Source organism: Alosa pseudoharengus, unplaced genomic scaffold (assembly GCF_046254945.1).
Source record: "Alosa pseudoharengus isolate Yale_2024_CS ecotype anadromous, Long Island Sound unplaced genomic scaffold, YU_APseudo_1.1 YU_APseudo_1.1_scf_15, whole genome shotgun sequence".
NCBI classification, from domain to species: domain Eukaryota; kingdom Metazoa; phylum Chordata; class Actinopteri; order Clupeiformes; family Clupeidae; genus Alosa; species Alosa pseudoharengus.
Window position 1 is genome coordinate 25284419 of NW_027468620.1, and position 15378 is coordinate 25299796.

Genomic DNA, 15378 nt, shown 5'->3' on the forward strand with positions numbered 1-15378 from the left:
CCAGGGTAATTTCCTGCTCCCACCCATCTCTCTCTATCCCAATTGCTTCCTGTCAGTGTCTTCACTATCATATCACTATAAAGGCAAAAAAAGCCCACAAATATAGGCTACTTAATAAAAACAACAAGTGAGTAATGTCTCTGTAGAAAAAGAGGACCTTGTGCAGGTAGAAAGTGAGCATCCCTTGCTGTCCCATTTGGATCCAGCCATGCCCAAAAACATGCATACTAACTCAGTCAGTGTAAGAACCTGCTGGCAGAAGGGTCGTCCCCCATTGGTGTATGTGAGCGGAATTATTACAGTGTGTAAGCATCAGGCTTAGTTAACAAGGCATCTGTAGGCACCAGGGATCCTTATGTATGTGTGTGAGTGCCTGTGTGTTTTTGGGAGTTTGTGGGTGGTGTTTTTTCCACTGTACTCAACAGTAAGTGCAAGTGATTGATGGTGGGAAACCAGACCCCTGGGCTCAAGGGGGAGCCCACTGACCTTTTCTTCTGTAGTCTTCAACCTCCACACACACACACACACACACACACACACACCACACACACTTCTTCTGAGACGGCTGGTTTGGGCCAAAACTTTGTATCTACCAGATCTGCCAGTCCCCAAACCTCCACCCACCACATCACACACACCGTAATTTCCTCAATCTCTACTCCCACTCGTGGATAACGGTTCCTGGGTCCTTCTCCCACTCTCGGCCACCCCCGCACCCCCCACGTATAAATGAGGCGTATGAGCGAGCGGTCACCTTTCACTAGATTTACGAGAGCTATTTGAGCCGCTGTGTGGTCTTGCATGTGCCTGGACGCGTGTCATCCTATCCTCATGAACACACATGAAGCCTGTGTTCTGTGTGTCACATGTACGCCTATCTGGCCAGGGACAGCTCATATTATATGACATGTACCGCGGAGGCCAGGTCTTATGTGTATCTAATGTCAGTGGTATCTTATATGTTTAGATTGCACCACAGCGTGTTTTCCCAATGAACACCTATGAATCAAACCTCAATCATGTCATCAACTGTGTACGTTTCATGACAGATACATCTGTTGTAATTCTGAGCTAAAGCAATTGAAAATGCTCATCATCCACACTCTTTCAAATGTCTCCATATGTATATATGTATGTGTGTGTCTATACAGTATAGTCACTGTGACTCGCATACACAAAGTTTAAACCATGGTCGCCTCTCCCCCGCCCACTTCTCAGGGATTGGTCGTCCGGTGCCCAGGATCCCTGCAGAGGCCAGCCCATTGGCCGATCATGTGTCAGCGACACGAATCCTGTGTGGAGCGCTGGTCTTCCCCACCATCGCCACCATTGTGGGCAAGCTGATGTTCAGCAGTGTCAACTCCAACCTCCAGAGAACCATCCTGGTACGTCTCTACCCAGCATCCTAAAATTGCCCTTGCTTACTTTTGCAATTGCATTGTAAAAGGAGACATTCGGGTGTCATTATGTCACCACTAGTTCAATATCAACATACAGCTTGAGGGGCCTTCTTAACTCAATTATTGTGGGATCTCTAAAAAGGACTGCAGCTATGCCTCAGCTCAGCAGGCACAGTATTGTAAGCATCCCATTGGTTCAGAAGTACCTACACTACACGTTTCACACTAGATATCAGTGACATTTTGTTCACTGGGTTATTTAAATAGAATGGGAATAATGTTGAAGATCTCTGGATTTTAAAATTAGTTTTCTGCTGATTATCTTTTCAGTCATCTGTTTAGTGTGAAAATTCTGGCTGATCTTCCTACATTTTTAGACTTGTGGCTAGACAGTAGACACTTTATTAAGGTTTGGTTTGGCTCTTGTTCATCACAGCACTATGTCCCAGGGTTCCTGTAATCGCCCTGAATTTGTAGGATCTTGTGTGTTTATATTTTCTAATTAGTGCAAAAGCAAGGCCTAGAACATGCAGCATTTTGCATCCAAGAGGAGCAGTAGAAACCACAATCAGGGCTGACCTTTAACCTTTCACATTCCTCTCTCTCCCTCTCCCTCTCTCTCTCTCTCTCTCTCTCTCTCTCCCTCTCCCCCTCCTAGGGGGGCATTGCATTTGTGGCTATCAAGGGAGCCTTCAAGGTGTACTTCAAGCAGCAGCAGTACCTGCGACAGGCCCACCGGAGGATTCTCAACTTCCCTGAGCCGGAGGAGGCCTGAGAGGGGACCAGAGAGAAGAGGAGGGGCCCCTCCCAGCATGGAGGTCACAAGACCGTACGGGACAACACAGCACGGATAGATAGATAGATGGATGGATGGATGGATGGATGGATGGATGGATAGATGGATGGATGGATGGATTGTCGGTCCACTTGCCTGTCTGCCTGCCTGTCTGTCCCCCCCCACCCCCCACATGACAGACAGACAGATGCTGTGTTCAAGTGGTCATTATGTTCACTCCACCTCCCCACACCTCGGCAGGGGTCATGCCAACCCGGTACAGGCTGCTGGAACTGTGGACAGCTCTTAGGAGCTCCAGGAACGCCCAGGAAGCAGAAGTAACATGTGGTCAACCTGACACTAAAACACACACACACACACACACACACATAAACAGGTGTGACCCCCCTCAGAATGTGGCCCTTCTCTGTTGTGTGGCTCGCATGGTTGTTAACCCCCCCCCCCCCCCCCTTTTTTTTTTTCCAAGTTTTTACTGGATTGTTTTAAAGTGAGTAATTGTGGTGTACCACATAAGTATATGAGAGATTTTTTTTATTAAGTATACAAATAAATTGGTTGTTTTATAATTTATTTTTTGCAGTGATCTGAGCTGGAAATATTCCCTTGTGCTTTGAGGAAGCTGCTAGGGAGAATCACACCACATATGATTGACTCATAATTTTGTAGGATATATCTGCTCTTTAAATGGGAACGGGAAATCTATGTGTTTATGTACAGTATGTATACAAAATTTCCCCTTGCTTTCCCAGAGTGTTGCTAAATCTCTGAATGATCTGTAACTCTACTTCATCTATTAGCAAGCTTTTTGTTGCAAACCCAGTCTGTGGAACACTTCAACATGACACAGGCAGAGTGTGTCCCTCACAGTCTATCTGAAGTGTTTTTTTTTTCCTTCAGCTGAATACTGTGTGTTGTGTAGGCTTTATGAAGAGCAGGGGATCTGGACAGATTTACACAGGATAAAATAAAAAATAATGTTGCTTCTACCTTCACCCAAGAATTTAGCCTTGCTTGGCAAAAGACCCCCTTAGAGACTTTTCGACCACATTTAAGAAAACTATCAAATGCAATTAACACCAAACCTATTTAAGAGCTGAGTGTGTCAATATGTCCAATATGCCTTGAGAGTATTAATGTTAAACCTGTTTTGTAACGTTGTAAGGTACATTACTGCTTTCTAATATGTTTGTCTTTATTCTATTTTTGTCAATGTATTCTCCAAGCTTGTACCTTTAAGCCCATGTGGTATGTCCCGTTTCTGTTGCTAGGACACTAACCACATAAAAAGGATGAGCTTGAGAGAGACTTGAAGATGTGGAAGAACACAGTTGGCAGAAGGACAATTATTCACACTTAGTGGCCTTTTTGTAACCCAAAGGAGAGTCGACAAGGCACAAGAATGACAGTTGAATTGTGCATCCATCACAAAGACGGATGGGTTTGGCAGTGTACAGAAGTGTTGTTTCCTAAGTGGATAAGAGGCAACACAGATAAGTGCAATGGTGATTGGAAATAAACCTTGTCCAATTTTTCCTTTTGACTCCTACCAAGTTTTCTTGTTTCTAAATAATCACCCATATATGAAGTGTTGATATGTCATCCCTTAAAATGAAAGGTGTCCAGTATTTAGTCTAGTACTCAAGAGAAAAATAAATGTGTGTGTGTGTACGGAGATTGACAGCATACCATGAATGCCATTGGATTTGAACAGATATCACCTCTTTCAAAGGTGTTTTACTTTTGAACACCTTGTGCAGTTATAGCCCAATTGGCCATGGGTTGCTCAGTACATTCAATCCTCGAATCAGCTTCGTCACGTAACTAAAAATAATAAAATAGCATGTACTAACAGTATCTTATTAATACAGGTTTCAGTGATCGTTATGTCATTAAAATGTTTGCTTTGCCAAAAAGCGGACAGTTCACTTTTTTTGGAATTTGTTGTTAGTTCAGTTATTTTCTTCAGAAATGTTTATTTGAAAGTCACATCCACATTTGTACAGTGACACTATAATGCCAAAAGCTAAATGTTGACATTGTAAAAAAACATGCTTTGTACAGATTTTCCCTTGGGACTTCATGTTGATTTATGTGAATAAATGTATTTTTCCAAGGTGTGCCTTGTGTTGTATTTTCAGAGGCTGCATTTTTGCATTAATTGACATTTGCAAAGTAATTTACAATTTTAGAATGTGGAAGAATGTGGTTAGAATCGAGAGCCACAAAACATTTTTTTACAAGGGTTTTCCAAACAAACAAACTAGTTTAGCAAATAAACACTCCAGACAAGATTGTTGTGGTGCGTTTTGTTTTTTTATTCAAACACTCTTGAGAATAAGATGAAGCCACCTCACTTCAACACACTCCAAACGCCATGCACACACACTGGCCACCGCCAACATTCCGTCCACCCACCCACCCCTCAGATACAGGCAATGTTGCCGGTCTATACAGTTAGGCCGGCGACACAGATACACAAAGACCTCACTCCTGTTGGCAGTTCCCTTGTGACAGTGGAGACACAATCTCTGAAATCAAAAGAGGCCATCATGCAGCCTGTCCAATGAAACCCCAACACAACATTCCACTGCATACCCTGGATCTGTGTTCACCAAAAGCATTGGTGTGTGAAGGATATCTTAGAGGATCCTTGAAACGATGCTCTTGGTCCCCATGGGCCTGGTAAATCTGAAGTCAAAAAACACAGGCACCTGGGACCAGACCCTTTACAGAGAGACCTGATGACTGTCCATGGAGCGGGATGGGAAAGTTTCAGCCACGAGCACCTTCACAAGACATGAATGGAGCAACTTCTCAAGCCTGGCCTTCACAAAATGGTGCAACACACAGTAAAATGCTGGAACACCGTAAAGGCTGCTGCACTGCTTAAATTAAACAACTGAAAGAGGCTGAGCTTCTCCCAACATTAATATGTTTATCTATATGTGTTTTTATTTCTATGAAGTGTGATTAAAACTCTCGGAAAAATAAGATGCAGCATTTACAATTGTTTTGACGACTCCTGAGAATCTGCACTAGCTATGCCTTCAGCTTGTTTCTCTGGGTTAACAAAAACCAAACAAAAAAAAGTCTACGGACTGCCGGTGGTCTGGCTTGGCAAGACGCAACACCTGAGAGACGAAGCCAGTGGAGCTTCACCTGGCATCGCCACTACTGCATGCAACATCCCCACAAGACCCCCTCGGTAGAAAGAGAGGAACCAGGAGAAAGGAACAGAGAGGAGTCACAGAAAGACAAGGCCTACAAACTAAACGGCCGTGTCGCTTTTCTAACCATCGTACCCCTCTAGATGAAAGCTGCGTAGAAGTGGCAGAGGCCGGCAGGGCAAGGAGCTGCCTAGACTGGAGGTTGTGGCCTGAGCGTCTTATTATTGCTTGTGTGAAGAGAGAGGTGCATATTGACAGAGGGTGGCTCATAGCCTACCATCACCATGAAACGGTTATCCTTTTCAATACTCTTAAAGGTTCAGAGAAAAATCAAATCTTTCTCTATGAAGTCAATCCACGGACTGTTCTATACTGCCAGTACTTCTTCAGCATTTCAGATTAAGTTAATTGGGCATAGTGGGGACAGACAGGAATGTGTGGCCTTAAACCATCCTAATCAAAGGGTTATCCTAGCCACCACAAAAGGGAATGACTAATCCCAGACAGCAGTTACGTTAGGGGAGGATGTAAGGGAGAAGGATATATGAGGGCAAAAAGTGTTTCATGACCGTTACACATCCTCCTGCATTGCTCGTGTTTGAGATCTCAGTGTCTAATATTTAAAACCATGGGCAAAATATTTAGAGATATGCAACGAAAATGAAAAAACAAAAAACAAAAACATGGGCATTTAAAAAGTTTATTTTTTTTCCATTCGAAATTTGAAAATAAAATCAGTCATTGGGGCCACCCTGAGTAGATGCTTGGACAACAGCCCTTTAAAAAGCACTGATTGAGATAAAAACAAAGAATAACAAATAATAAAAAGACAAACCTTACACTATTTAATAGAATTTTTCGTAGCAGTCTAAAAGCAGCTCTTCAAAGCACCCCAACACTTTACTTGTTTAAATAAAAAAAGAGAAAAGAGACAGATTTCACAAATCTATACAAAGATGAACATTTCTCATACGGCTGACATCTTCATAACATGGAATCCCTTCCTCCAGCACCGCTGGGTATTGACCCGGCATGGCTGAATAAATTGAGGTGGCTTCAAGTTATAAAGATCTGGGACTTCTGGATTATTCCTTTGCTCATCTCTATCCAATATAAGAGGACTGTGTAATGAATGAACCTTCTGCTTGCTTCATGGGCCAAAAACATACCATACATAACATTCATCCACTTCCTATGGTAAAGTAAAGCAGGTAGGACCTACATTAGATGTTTAACATGGGTAGAGGGCTATGGGTGCTGGCCCTGATATGCATATTTCATTTTTTTGTTTTTATAATCTACTTCCTATACAATGTTGTCAGTGTGTTTTACTCACCTCATCACTGAAACGTTTTAGAGAGCTGAAGTGCTTTGTGGACACTACTTTTCACACTCAACTATGGTAAGAGGGACTGCAAAGTGGCAAGTCCTGTGACTAGGATCTCCACCTTCTGGAGCTTCCAACTGACCAGGTAGATACTTACTACAGAGACACACACACACACACACACACACACTCACGCAAGCAAGCACACACGCTCATTCAAAGTGACTGCGCTTCTAGCTCCAGTTGCATGAAGGTGATGTAGGTCTAGGCCTGGGGGCTGGGGGGGGGGAGGGGGCAGTGGGTTCCTGTGCCACTGGCAATCCCACGCTGCTTTGGGGCGGGGTGATGGTTCACAGTTTGGCAGCCATAAAGTTGATGTGCGGTTTCGCCAGAGGGAAGAGAGGCAGGCTTCTCTTGAACTCCGTCATGTCCTGCACAACCACCGGCTGAGGGGGCAACACATAAACACATTAAACATCACCAATCCAATCTCTTTGCTTCCTGTGTGGACTTTTATCAGGGTGCACGTGATGCATGACTGAGTGAAGTTCATGTTCACTGGCCTGTACTGTTTTTGAATTAGACTACACCATGTCTTGAATTTCCCTGTGGGGATCAAGAAAGTATCTAATCTATCTATCTATCTATCTATCTATCTATCTACACATCCAGGGTCAAATCAGGAGAATACTGAGAATACTGCACTCAGATGAGATTAGGGTTGCAAAATTCCGGAAATTTTCAAAGTTGGAAACTTTCCATGGGAATTAATGGGAATATATGGGAATTAACAGGAATAAACAGGAATTAATGGGAATAAACTGGAAATTTTTAATATGGCAAGTTAGTCTATAACAGGGAACTTAAATGTAGTAGACAAAACCCCATCTTGAGCATAATATTAGTTAAAACAACCTGATTTAATGCAATTTCAGATAAATTTCTACCCTGCACATTAGTCAATCACATGCACACAGCAATCAGCATAGGCTAGACATAAAGGAAACCTATGGTGCGTTCATGTGCATGGGAAAAAAAGGTTCCAACCAATCGGATTTTGTTGTTGAGTGGTGTGGTGTATCTTGGGCAGTTCAGTGTTGCTAGTTTAGCACGCTAGTAAACAATAGGCAGAGAATGGGATTCCCGCTAGCATGCTAGCTAGCTTTGTATGCGAAGCTAAGCGAAAATACGAACATACAAATCATATTGCTTATTACGAAACAAAATGTTAATGTTTGTATATGAAACAGTTTGTATGAATTATCCAAAATTCCCAGTTAATTCCCGTAAATTCCAATTATCTTTAATTCTATTAAAGGTTCCAATTTGGAATATTTCCAAAATTCCCCAGCTTAACTTCCCATGGTAAGTTTCCGGAAAGTTTCCGGAAATTTACCGGAAATTTTCCACCCCTTTGCAACCCTAGATGAGATCAAGTCAGATCAGGTGTGTTGAACCCAGCCGAAGAAGGAGGGTGAATGTTGGTGAATCTCAATTGGTGTACACATTGATCAAAGAAAGACTGTCCTGTCAAATTCTTTAAACCTTGAAAATGAAAGACAGCAGACTTTTGAGCCAATGATTCAGCCTACTGCAATGAGCCTACTACAATACGTCGTCAGATTCTTTCATATCTCTTTGGCAAAGTCTTAATTTATTTAGTTCAAGTTAAAGCTGACTGGATGTAAGCGTCTGCTAAATATCAAAGTGACAGACTCGGTGGGTTTGGGATTGACCCTGAACCCGACCGATTGTCAAGCGGTGACGTTACAGCGTCCACACTTCACTTCCCCACATCTTGGGTCAAGCCAAGCTCATGTCTGACTAGTCTCCATGCGCATTAAACACGAATGCAGCATATGCAGCGGTGGCTTCTGAAGGCTAAAAAGGCAGCAGCCATATGTCAAATCCCCTGCGTGTCCTCACCACGGGGCCTACCTGAGGCAGAGATGGCGCGGGGGCCAGGTTCACATCGTTCTGAGCGGGGAACTCGCCAACCACTGGGCCTGAGACACATGCAAGGAAGAGCAACACTTTAGATTAGGGAAGGGAGAGCAGAGATAAGGGGAGTGGGTGAAAAAAAAATACATGGGGAAGAGAGAGAGAGGAGAAGAGAGGAATGAGAGAGAGAGAGAGAATGAGAGAAAGAGAGAGAGAGAGAGGAGAGGAGTGTGAGAGAGAGAAGTGAGAGAGAGAGTGAGAGAGTAGAGAGGAGTGAGAGAGAGAAGAGAGGAGTGAGAGAAAGAGAAGAGCGAGAGAGAGAGAGAGAGAGAGAGGTGTGAAGGAGACTGAAAAAAATGTCTATACTCACAGGAGTCCATCTCCCTGGAGAGGACATGCACAGACACCTTGTGTCTCTTGACCGCATCCACCGAAAGCAGATCCTGTGAGAGAGAGAGACAGACAGAGAGACAGACAGAGAGGGGACAGGGATACAGGGACACAGACAGGAAAGTCGTCAACCCATTTGTGTGGTGAATGTAAATGAAGGGATTTTTAAATAAATGAGAATGTGCTCCGCTGCGCGGAAAATAATGGATTTGGGCAGTTAATCCTGGGCAGAGCTGGGATGGGATTTATGATGGGGACACGGCCACACACTCACTCTCTTTTTCTCTCTCCCTCTCTCTCTCACACACACACACACACACACTCCTCCTTACAGCTCCGCAGCCATGTTGTTGGCTACGAAGCTGAACACCACAGAAGCTCGGACTTCCTCCAGACTGACTTAATACCACACACCGAGCACTCAGACTTAACACAGAGGACAGTTAATGTGTGAGAAGCCATGCTCACACACACTCAAAATCTCCCAAAATCTACTCATCCGGAAACCGTTCTGTCATAGCATGGTAAACACTCAATTAGAGCATGTATTAGATATAGTCCAGAACTATATCCTTAAAATATACTGTATTAAATATACTGTAGCCATTTCCACATACTCAACATCACTCACAGTGAACTCATCTGAAAGTTGTTCTTCTTTGGTTGCATCCATGTATGTGTGGGGTGGGGTGGGGGGTATGATACTTCAACACCCCTCTGCCCTTGCAATTTCAATAGTGTGTCCTTGGGATGAGAATGGGTGGCGTGGAGGAGGTGTTTTAAAGGCTCTATGCCATATAGTGTGAACAGAGGATGCAGATGAACTGAACTACGCAAGTGTTCCCTCTCCCTTGTGCTCTCTCGTCAAAGATCAGCTACTTGAAATGAAAGAAACTAACTCGGAAAGGTCCTCCACCCACCCCCACCCCCACCCCCACCCCCACCCCCACCCCCATCCCCACCCCCACCCCCATCCCCCAGCCTCTATGCACGGAAAGTGAAACGGATCACCATGGAGACCAGGCAGGCCAAATTCTCTGCAGGCGTAATGTCAAATCAATATTGTTCCAGGATGAATGTGGCCCAGACTCACCCTGTAAAACTGCATTATGTTCTCCTTGGTCAACGTCTTCAGGTAGGCCACCTCGATGTTGTCTGGAGGAGGAGGAAGGACAGAGGGACACAGTTAAGCTCAGGGGACACTGCAGATGCACTTGTTATCGAAGCGAGATGACAACATGTCCTTAAGAGGTCATTCGAAATTCTCAATTCTAAGTTGTGTACACACAAGGAAAACAATGCCCATATAAAAATACTACAAACATGATCATCAGTGAGTGGTCACACTGGGTCAAAACACACTAGATGGAACGAGATGGAGCAGTACACAGCAGCACTTGTTATGACACACAGTGCTGCATGGCATATCCAAAGAAAAGAAATCACGCTTCTCTCCATCCCCTGCTCCTGCAAGTACTTGGAACTGCCAGTCTTGGCTGCTCAATGATAGTGGAAACTCACACTTTGGTTTCTGCATAGAGCTGGTGTAATGAGCAGCAGCAGACACTACCCACTCACACTCACACCTGTACCCTCCCACCTAGGGCAGTACAATTTGGGGTAAATATCTAATTGCCATTTTTTCTGACAGATATTTCATTAATTTTTGAAAGACCAGCTTCAGTTCACTATTCCAAATTTCACTTTAACTTGATTGGTGAGCATGCCTAGTGCATGAGAAGTCCAGCACTATTGTTAGGAGAGCTTCACTGTGTCACACAAGAAGGATGCCATGAATATAAAAATCACATATGGGACCATAGTTGCGAGCTGCACAATTAATTGCAACCTTTGCGGTTAGCCATTTGCATTCATTCAAATTGTGATTTTGACTGATTGCCTGCGCCCTCACCTCTGTCGAAGTTGTACTGCTGGGAGATGATCTCGCCCCAGTACTTGGCGCATTCGGCCGCCAGCTTCTTGGGCTTGTCCAGCCGGCGGATGGCCAGGGCCTGGATGTGCTTCTGGAAGGCCTCGTCGTTCATCTCGCCCAGCACCGTCTCCATGGTGCGCAGGAAGGCCTCCACGCGGCTCTCCAGGTAGTGCGGCGCCTTCTCTGATTGGATGATGAAGCGTAGACCCTGCACGCCATTGGCCCGTCGGGGTCCACTGAACACGATGTAACCTATGGCGGAAGAGAATGGAGACAAAACGCATCACTAGGTTTTCAAATTATCTCCTGTTAGGCATTCTGCATAAATAAGCCCATTTAATTCTATTTACAAACTACAATCTCTGAAACTGCAGTGTCAAAAAAAATACACTCGAGCTCCATTGCTTAATCTGTATTTTCTTTTCATTAATATGCTCATGAACTAAGTTCGCCTCCTGTTGTCAAAGAAGCCAAAGTCTGTGCGTATTTTCACAATCATGCAGAGTGTGAACCTAGCGACAGCTGACCAAATCCAAAGAGTAAAGATTGCTCAAGTGGATTGGATTGGGTTAGAAATGGTGCCATCCCTACCGAGCTGCTCTTTAGTGCGCAGTGTGTTGAAGCAGGGCTCGTGGATGATCTGGCAGAAGAGCTCCAGCAGCATGTTGTCATGAGTGGTCTGCATGTCTGTCTGGTAGTAAATCTCGATGCCACAGTTGTTGTGGACCTCATTTCTCTGTTGGTACACGTACCAGCCCCCTAGCAAACACACAAAAAAACACGTACATTTACATTTACAGATAGAGCAGAAGCGCACGCACACATACCTACTTATGGATATTTGAATTCAAAACTAGCCACCTACGGCTAAAGCATTAAAGCCTTTGAAACTGAGTCCACAGTGACCTATACATTTCTGGTGAGATTTCACAGCATGCATTTCAATTTAGTGCCCTTCCTCTGCAGACTTTGAGGCTTACAAAAACGCTCTGACAGTTTAACAATCCACAGGAAATCAGGGGGGGAGGGAGGGGAGACAGGCTTTAGGGCTAGATGCAGTGGTAATGCTCTTTACCAGGAGTTCAGATGGAGGACATCGCAAACTCTCCAAACTTAAAAGGGCTGCTCAGCCAGGGAGAACAGGGCGAGTCAGCAAAGACTACGAATGAGTTTGTAAGATTTCAGGTCGCAGGGGCGACTGTGCCACATCATCAGAAAAGACAACAAAACATTCTCTCGGTACTGTTTATGTGTGCGTGTGTACACACACACATTTTGGTTTTGCTGATGACAAAGAACACTCGAGCAGGGGATAGAGACTCAGATGTGGAAGGGGAAAGGGCATAAGCATGCAGGAGAGGGGGGGGGGGGGGGGGGAAGAGAGAGAGAGAGAGAGAGAGAGAGAGAGAGAGAAGGGGGGGGGGGAACAAAGATAGACAGCGTGCTCCACTTACCATCCGGCACCTGCACCTCCCTGTAGCGAATCAGCTGGCTCGGGAGGAGGGGCTTGGTGTGAGCATGCTCAATGAGCGTGTCCTCCAGCATCTGCATCATCCCACAAGCCGACTGAAGGTCCAGCGAGAGACAGACAGACAAGGAAGAAACGAGACAAAAAGAAAAAAACAATGAGCAAATGACAGCTCTTCAGCTTTGGACACATGCCGGCAAGAATGGCAACTCCCATTATATAATACGTTCTGAAAAAACATAATATAACATAACAAACAAACATCTAATAAACATTCAGTGGGCACCATATGGGTCATTCACTCTCCTGTTTCTCTATGCTGAGCATGAAAAGCAGGAGACTGAGGCAAACTGGTCTCTCTGGCATGAAATGCTACAGTAATTGGGGGCCACGGGGCATTGAGTGAAAATCCTCCGATGCTTTCATACGCTGTGATATACGATCCGCCGGCAGCAACCGGAGACTTCGGTGAAAAAAAATAAAAATCATTGTGGTGCCATTAGAAGTGAAGCTACAAGCTATTTCATAACAGACGTCTCAGCAGAGCGGCAGACTGAGGCTGTGAAACTAAAGCCTGTAAGCCCCCCCCCCCCTGTGCTGTGTCAGGCTGCAGCTCAGGGAAAGTAACGGCAGAGTCATGGCCACTGTGAGAGAGTGGGCTCTGGCCTCACACCGCCTCAGCAGTCCTGTCCTGTCCTCAAGCGCTCTGGTGACAGTTCCCTAATCAGCTTCCAGCCCACAACACACACACACGCACGCACACACGCACGCACGCACGCACGCACGCACGCACACACACGCACACACAATTCTATTTGTAGGGCAGTCAGCATTGATGAATTTTGCAGTACAAGCTGACATATAGTTTGGTCTCCTAATTTCTCATTCAGACATACACTCCACCCCATACACACCCACACCTTTCATCAGCATGCCACTGACATGGTGCGCAGACACACACACACACACACACACACACACACGATGCACACATCAAACAAACCTGCTTGGTGATGTTTCCATGGATCAGCGCCTCAATGTGTAACCGTGACAACAGCTGCGGAATGAAGGCCTTGAGCCGGTGCAGGGTGACATCTGCAACAGAGACAATTCAGACAGACCCAATCAATCAAGCCCCGAGCTTCCTCCCTGTCCCTAATCATTGCTACTGGCGCAATCCACCTGGGCGTAGAGGTCTCCTTCAAAGGGAACCTAACAGAGTCTGCTCAGACAGCACTATTGTCTCCTCTCAGACACACTCAGACAAACAGACTGATTAACAGACAAGACCAAGACACATAGGCACACACACCCTCCCTGACTGCGTAGGATGGCCACTCAATATTCACACTGCGTCTGACCCAGATTCAGACAGTGCAGAGAGACGGGAGAGGCAGTCAGAGATGAGCAGAAAAGGTGGGTGAGAGAGAAAGAGAGAGAGAGAGAGAGAGAGAGAGAGAGAGAGAGGACAGAGACAAAGACAGACTCATGGACATACAGAGGACTGTGCTGAGACAAGAACATTTGTGGACAGGCACAACAAAACTAGATGGAAGAGACCCCCCCCCCCCCCCAAAAAAAAAAAAACAACAAAAAAACAATCAGTGGGTTGAGCTCCAGCCAAGTGCTGTGTTGGATGCTGGATGTGGCCTATTAGGGGCTGTAACAGGGTCAGGACTGAGAACACAACCTGTCTGACCACATCTGCTCTCTCACTCACACAGGCACCACTGGGCCTTATAAAAACCCCACCGCCCAGCCACGATCACTCACGTAGCAAACAATACTCTGTGTGTGTGTGTGTGTGTGTGTGAAATGAGGTTAACTCAAGCGTACTACTCTTGGAGCCCGACATCCCCTTCCGCCACTGGAGAGGAATTAGAAGATTCTAGTGAAGGCCAGAATGGAGTCTGCCCAGATGTGAACACTGAGAAGGGAGCATGCGTTTTCTCAGTGTAACTGTAAAGAGATGTGTTTTTAAGTGTGCGATTGGAGTGGGTGTCTGTCTGCTGGGGACACATGTGTGTGTGTGTGTGTGTGTGTGTGTGTGGTGTGTGTGTGTGTGTGTGTGTGTGTGTGTGCGCGCCTCACCTTCCAGAGCCTCTTTGAGCTCATCTTTGGTCCAGGCCACCTCGGTCATCAGTAGCCTGAGGTAGTACATGGCATGCTGGTGTGGTTGCTCTGCACGGAAGTTGTTCAGCGACCTCATATACTGCAGGGACAAATGGCATCCAATCACGTATTGGCACCACAACTTACTACTCATATTCACTAACTGACCAGCACTGAGCTTTAGATTTTCTGAGAACCAACATATTGCAGCTTCTGTATCTACCAACTCTGTGTATGCAAAGTTTTGTTATTGTACGACAGTGACCACCTTATTTGCTTTTAGCCTTTACAAGTATAACAGTCATATAAGTCAGTGGAATTACAGTCGGAGTCTCTTAAAAACATAAATCCTAAAGAAGTGGAAAAAAACAAACCATTACACCAAGTGCAACAGAAATCAATATAGAAAGATGAGAAACTATTGTCCGAGCACAGTATAAATACAGCCGGGGAATGGATTGGAAAGAACAATGAAAGAAACAACTGTTGTGTATTGATTGTTAAACTTAAGAGGATTCTTGTTGCTAAGCTACTGGACAAAAAGCCTTCTGAGGTGGTTTCCGTGGCAGCGGGATGGCAGGGCATCACTCACCGCTTCCTTGATGATGTCAAAGCGCTTCTCGTCGATTTCAAAGGTGGCCATTTTCTCCACAATCTTCTTCAGCAGGATGTGCTGCTTGTCGTTGTAGCCCTTCACAGATAGCTGGACAAAAGGACAAGAGACACGGGTGAGATCAGTCTGTACAGGAAGGTTATCGGTGTGTGTGTGTGTGTGTGTGTGTGTGTGTGTGTGTGTGTGTGTGTGTGTGTGTGTGTGTGTGTGTTTGTGTGTGTGTGTTGTGGT

The 15378-nt window shown here is 45.2% G+C and overlaps 2 protein-coding genes across 6 annotated transcripts in view; one reads left to right on the forward strand and one right to left on the reverse strand.

Annotated features, from left to right (window-relative positions):
* The window catches only part of marchf5 (membrane-associated ring finger (C3HC4) 5), a 29461-nt gene extending 25170 nt beyond the window's left edge, over nucleotides 1-4291 (forward strand). For both annotated transcript variants that reach the window (XM_076286010.1, XM_076286011.1), the window contains exons 5-6: nucleotides 1219-1385; nucleotides 2059-4291. In XM_076286010.1, the coding sequence (XP_076142125.1) occupies nucleotides 1219-1385; nucleotides 2059-2175 (284 nt within the window). In that variant the 3' untranslated portion in view covers nucleotides 2176-4291. The remainder of the gene's footprint in view (nucleotides 1-1218; nucleotides 1386-2058) is intronic.
* A 1758-nt stretch (nucleotides 4292-6049) lies between these two features.
* The window catches only part of ide (insulin-degrading enzyme), a 32286-nt gene continuing 22957 nt past the window's right edge, over nucleotides 6050-15378 (reverse strand). For 2 of the 4 annotated variants that reach the window (XM_076286009.1, XM_076286008.1), the window contains exons 16-25: nucleotides 15127-15237; nucleotides 14514-14634; nucleotides 13426-13517; nucleotides 12409-12520; nucleotides 11546-11713; nucleotides 10934-11206; nucleotides 10115-10176; nucleotides 9002-9074; nucleotides 8629-8696; nucleotides 6050-7136 (exon numbers count right to left, since the gene is read on the reverse strand). In XM_076286009.1, the coding sequence (XP_076142124.1) occupies nucleotides 7041-7136; nucleotides 8629-8696; nucleotides 9002-9074; nucleotides 10115-10176; nucleotides 10934-11206; nucleotides 11546-11713; nucleotides 12409-12520; nucleotides 13426-13517; nucleotides 14514-14634; nucleotides 15127-15237 (1176 nt within the window). In that variant the 3' untranslated portion in view covers nucleotides 6050-7040. Of the gene's footprint in view, nucleotides 7137-8616; nucleotides 8697-9001; nucleotides 9075-10114; nucleotides 10177-10933; nucleotides 11207-11545; nucleotides 11714-12408; nucleotides 12521-13425; nucleotides 13518-14513; nucleotides 14635-15126; nucleotides 15238-15378 lie in introns of all 4 variants that reach the window. The other 2 variants (XM_076286007.1, XM_076286006.1) reach the window with 1 other exon arrangement.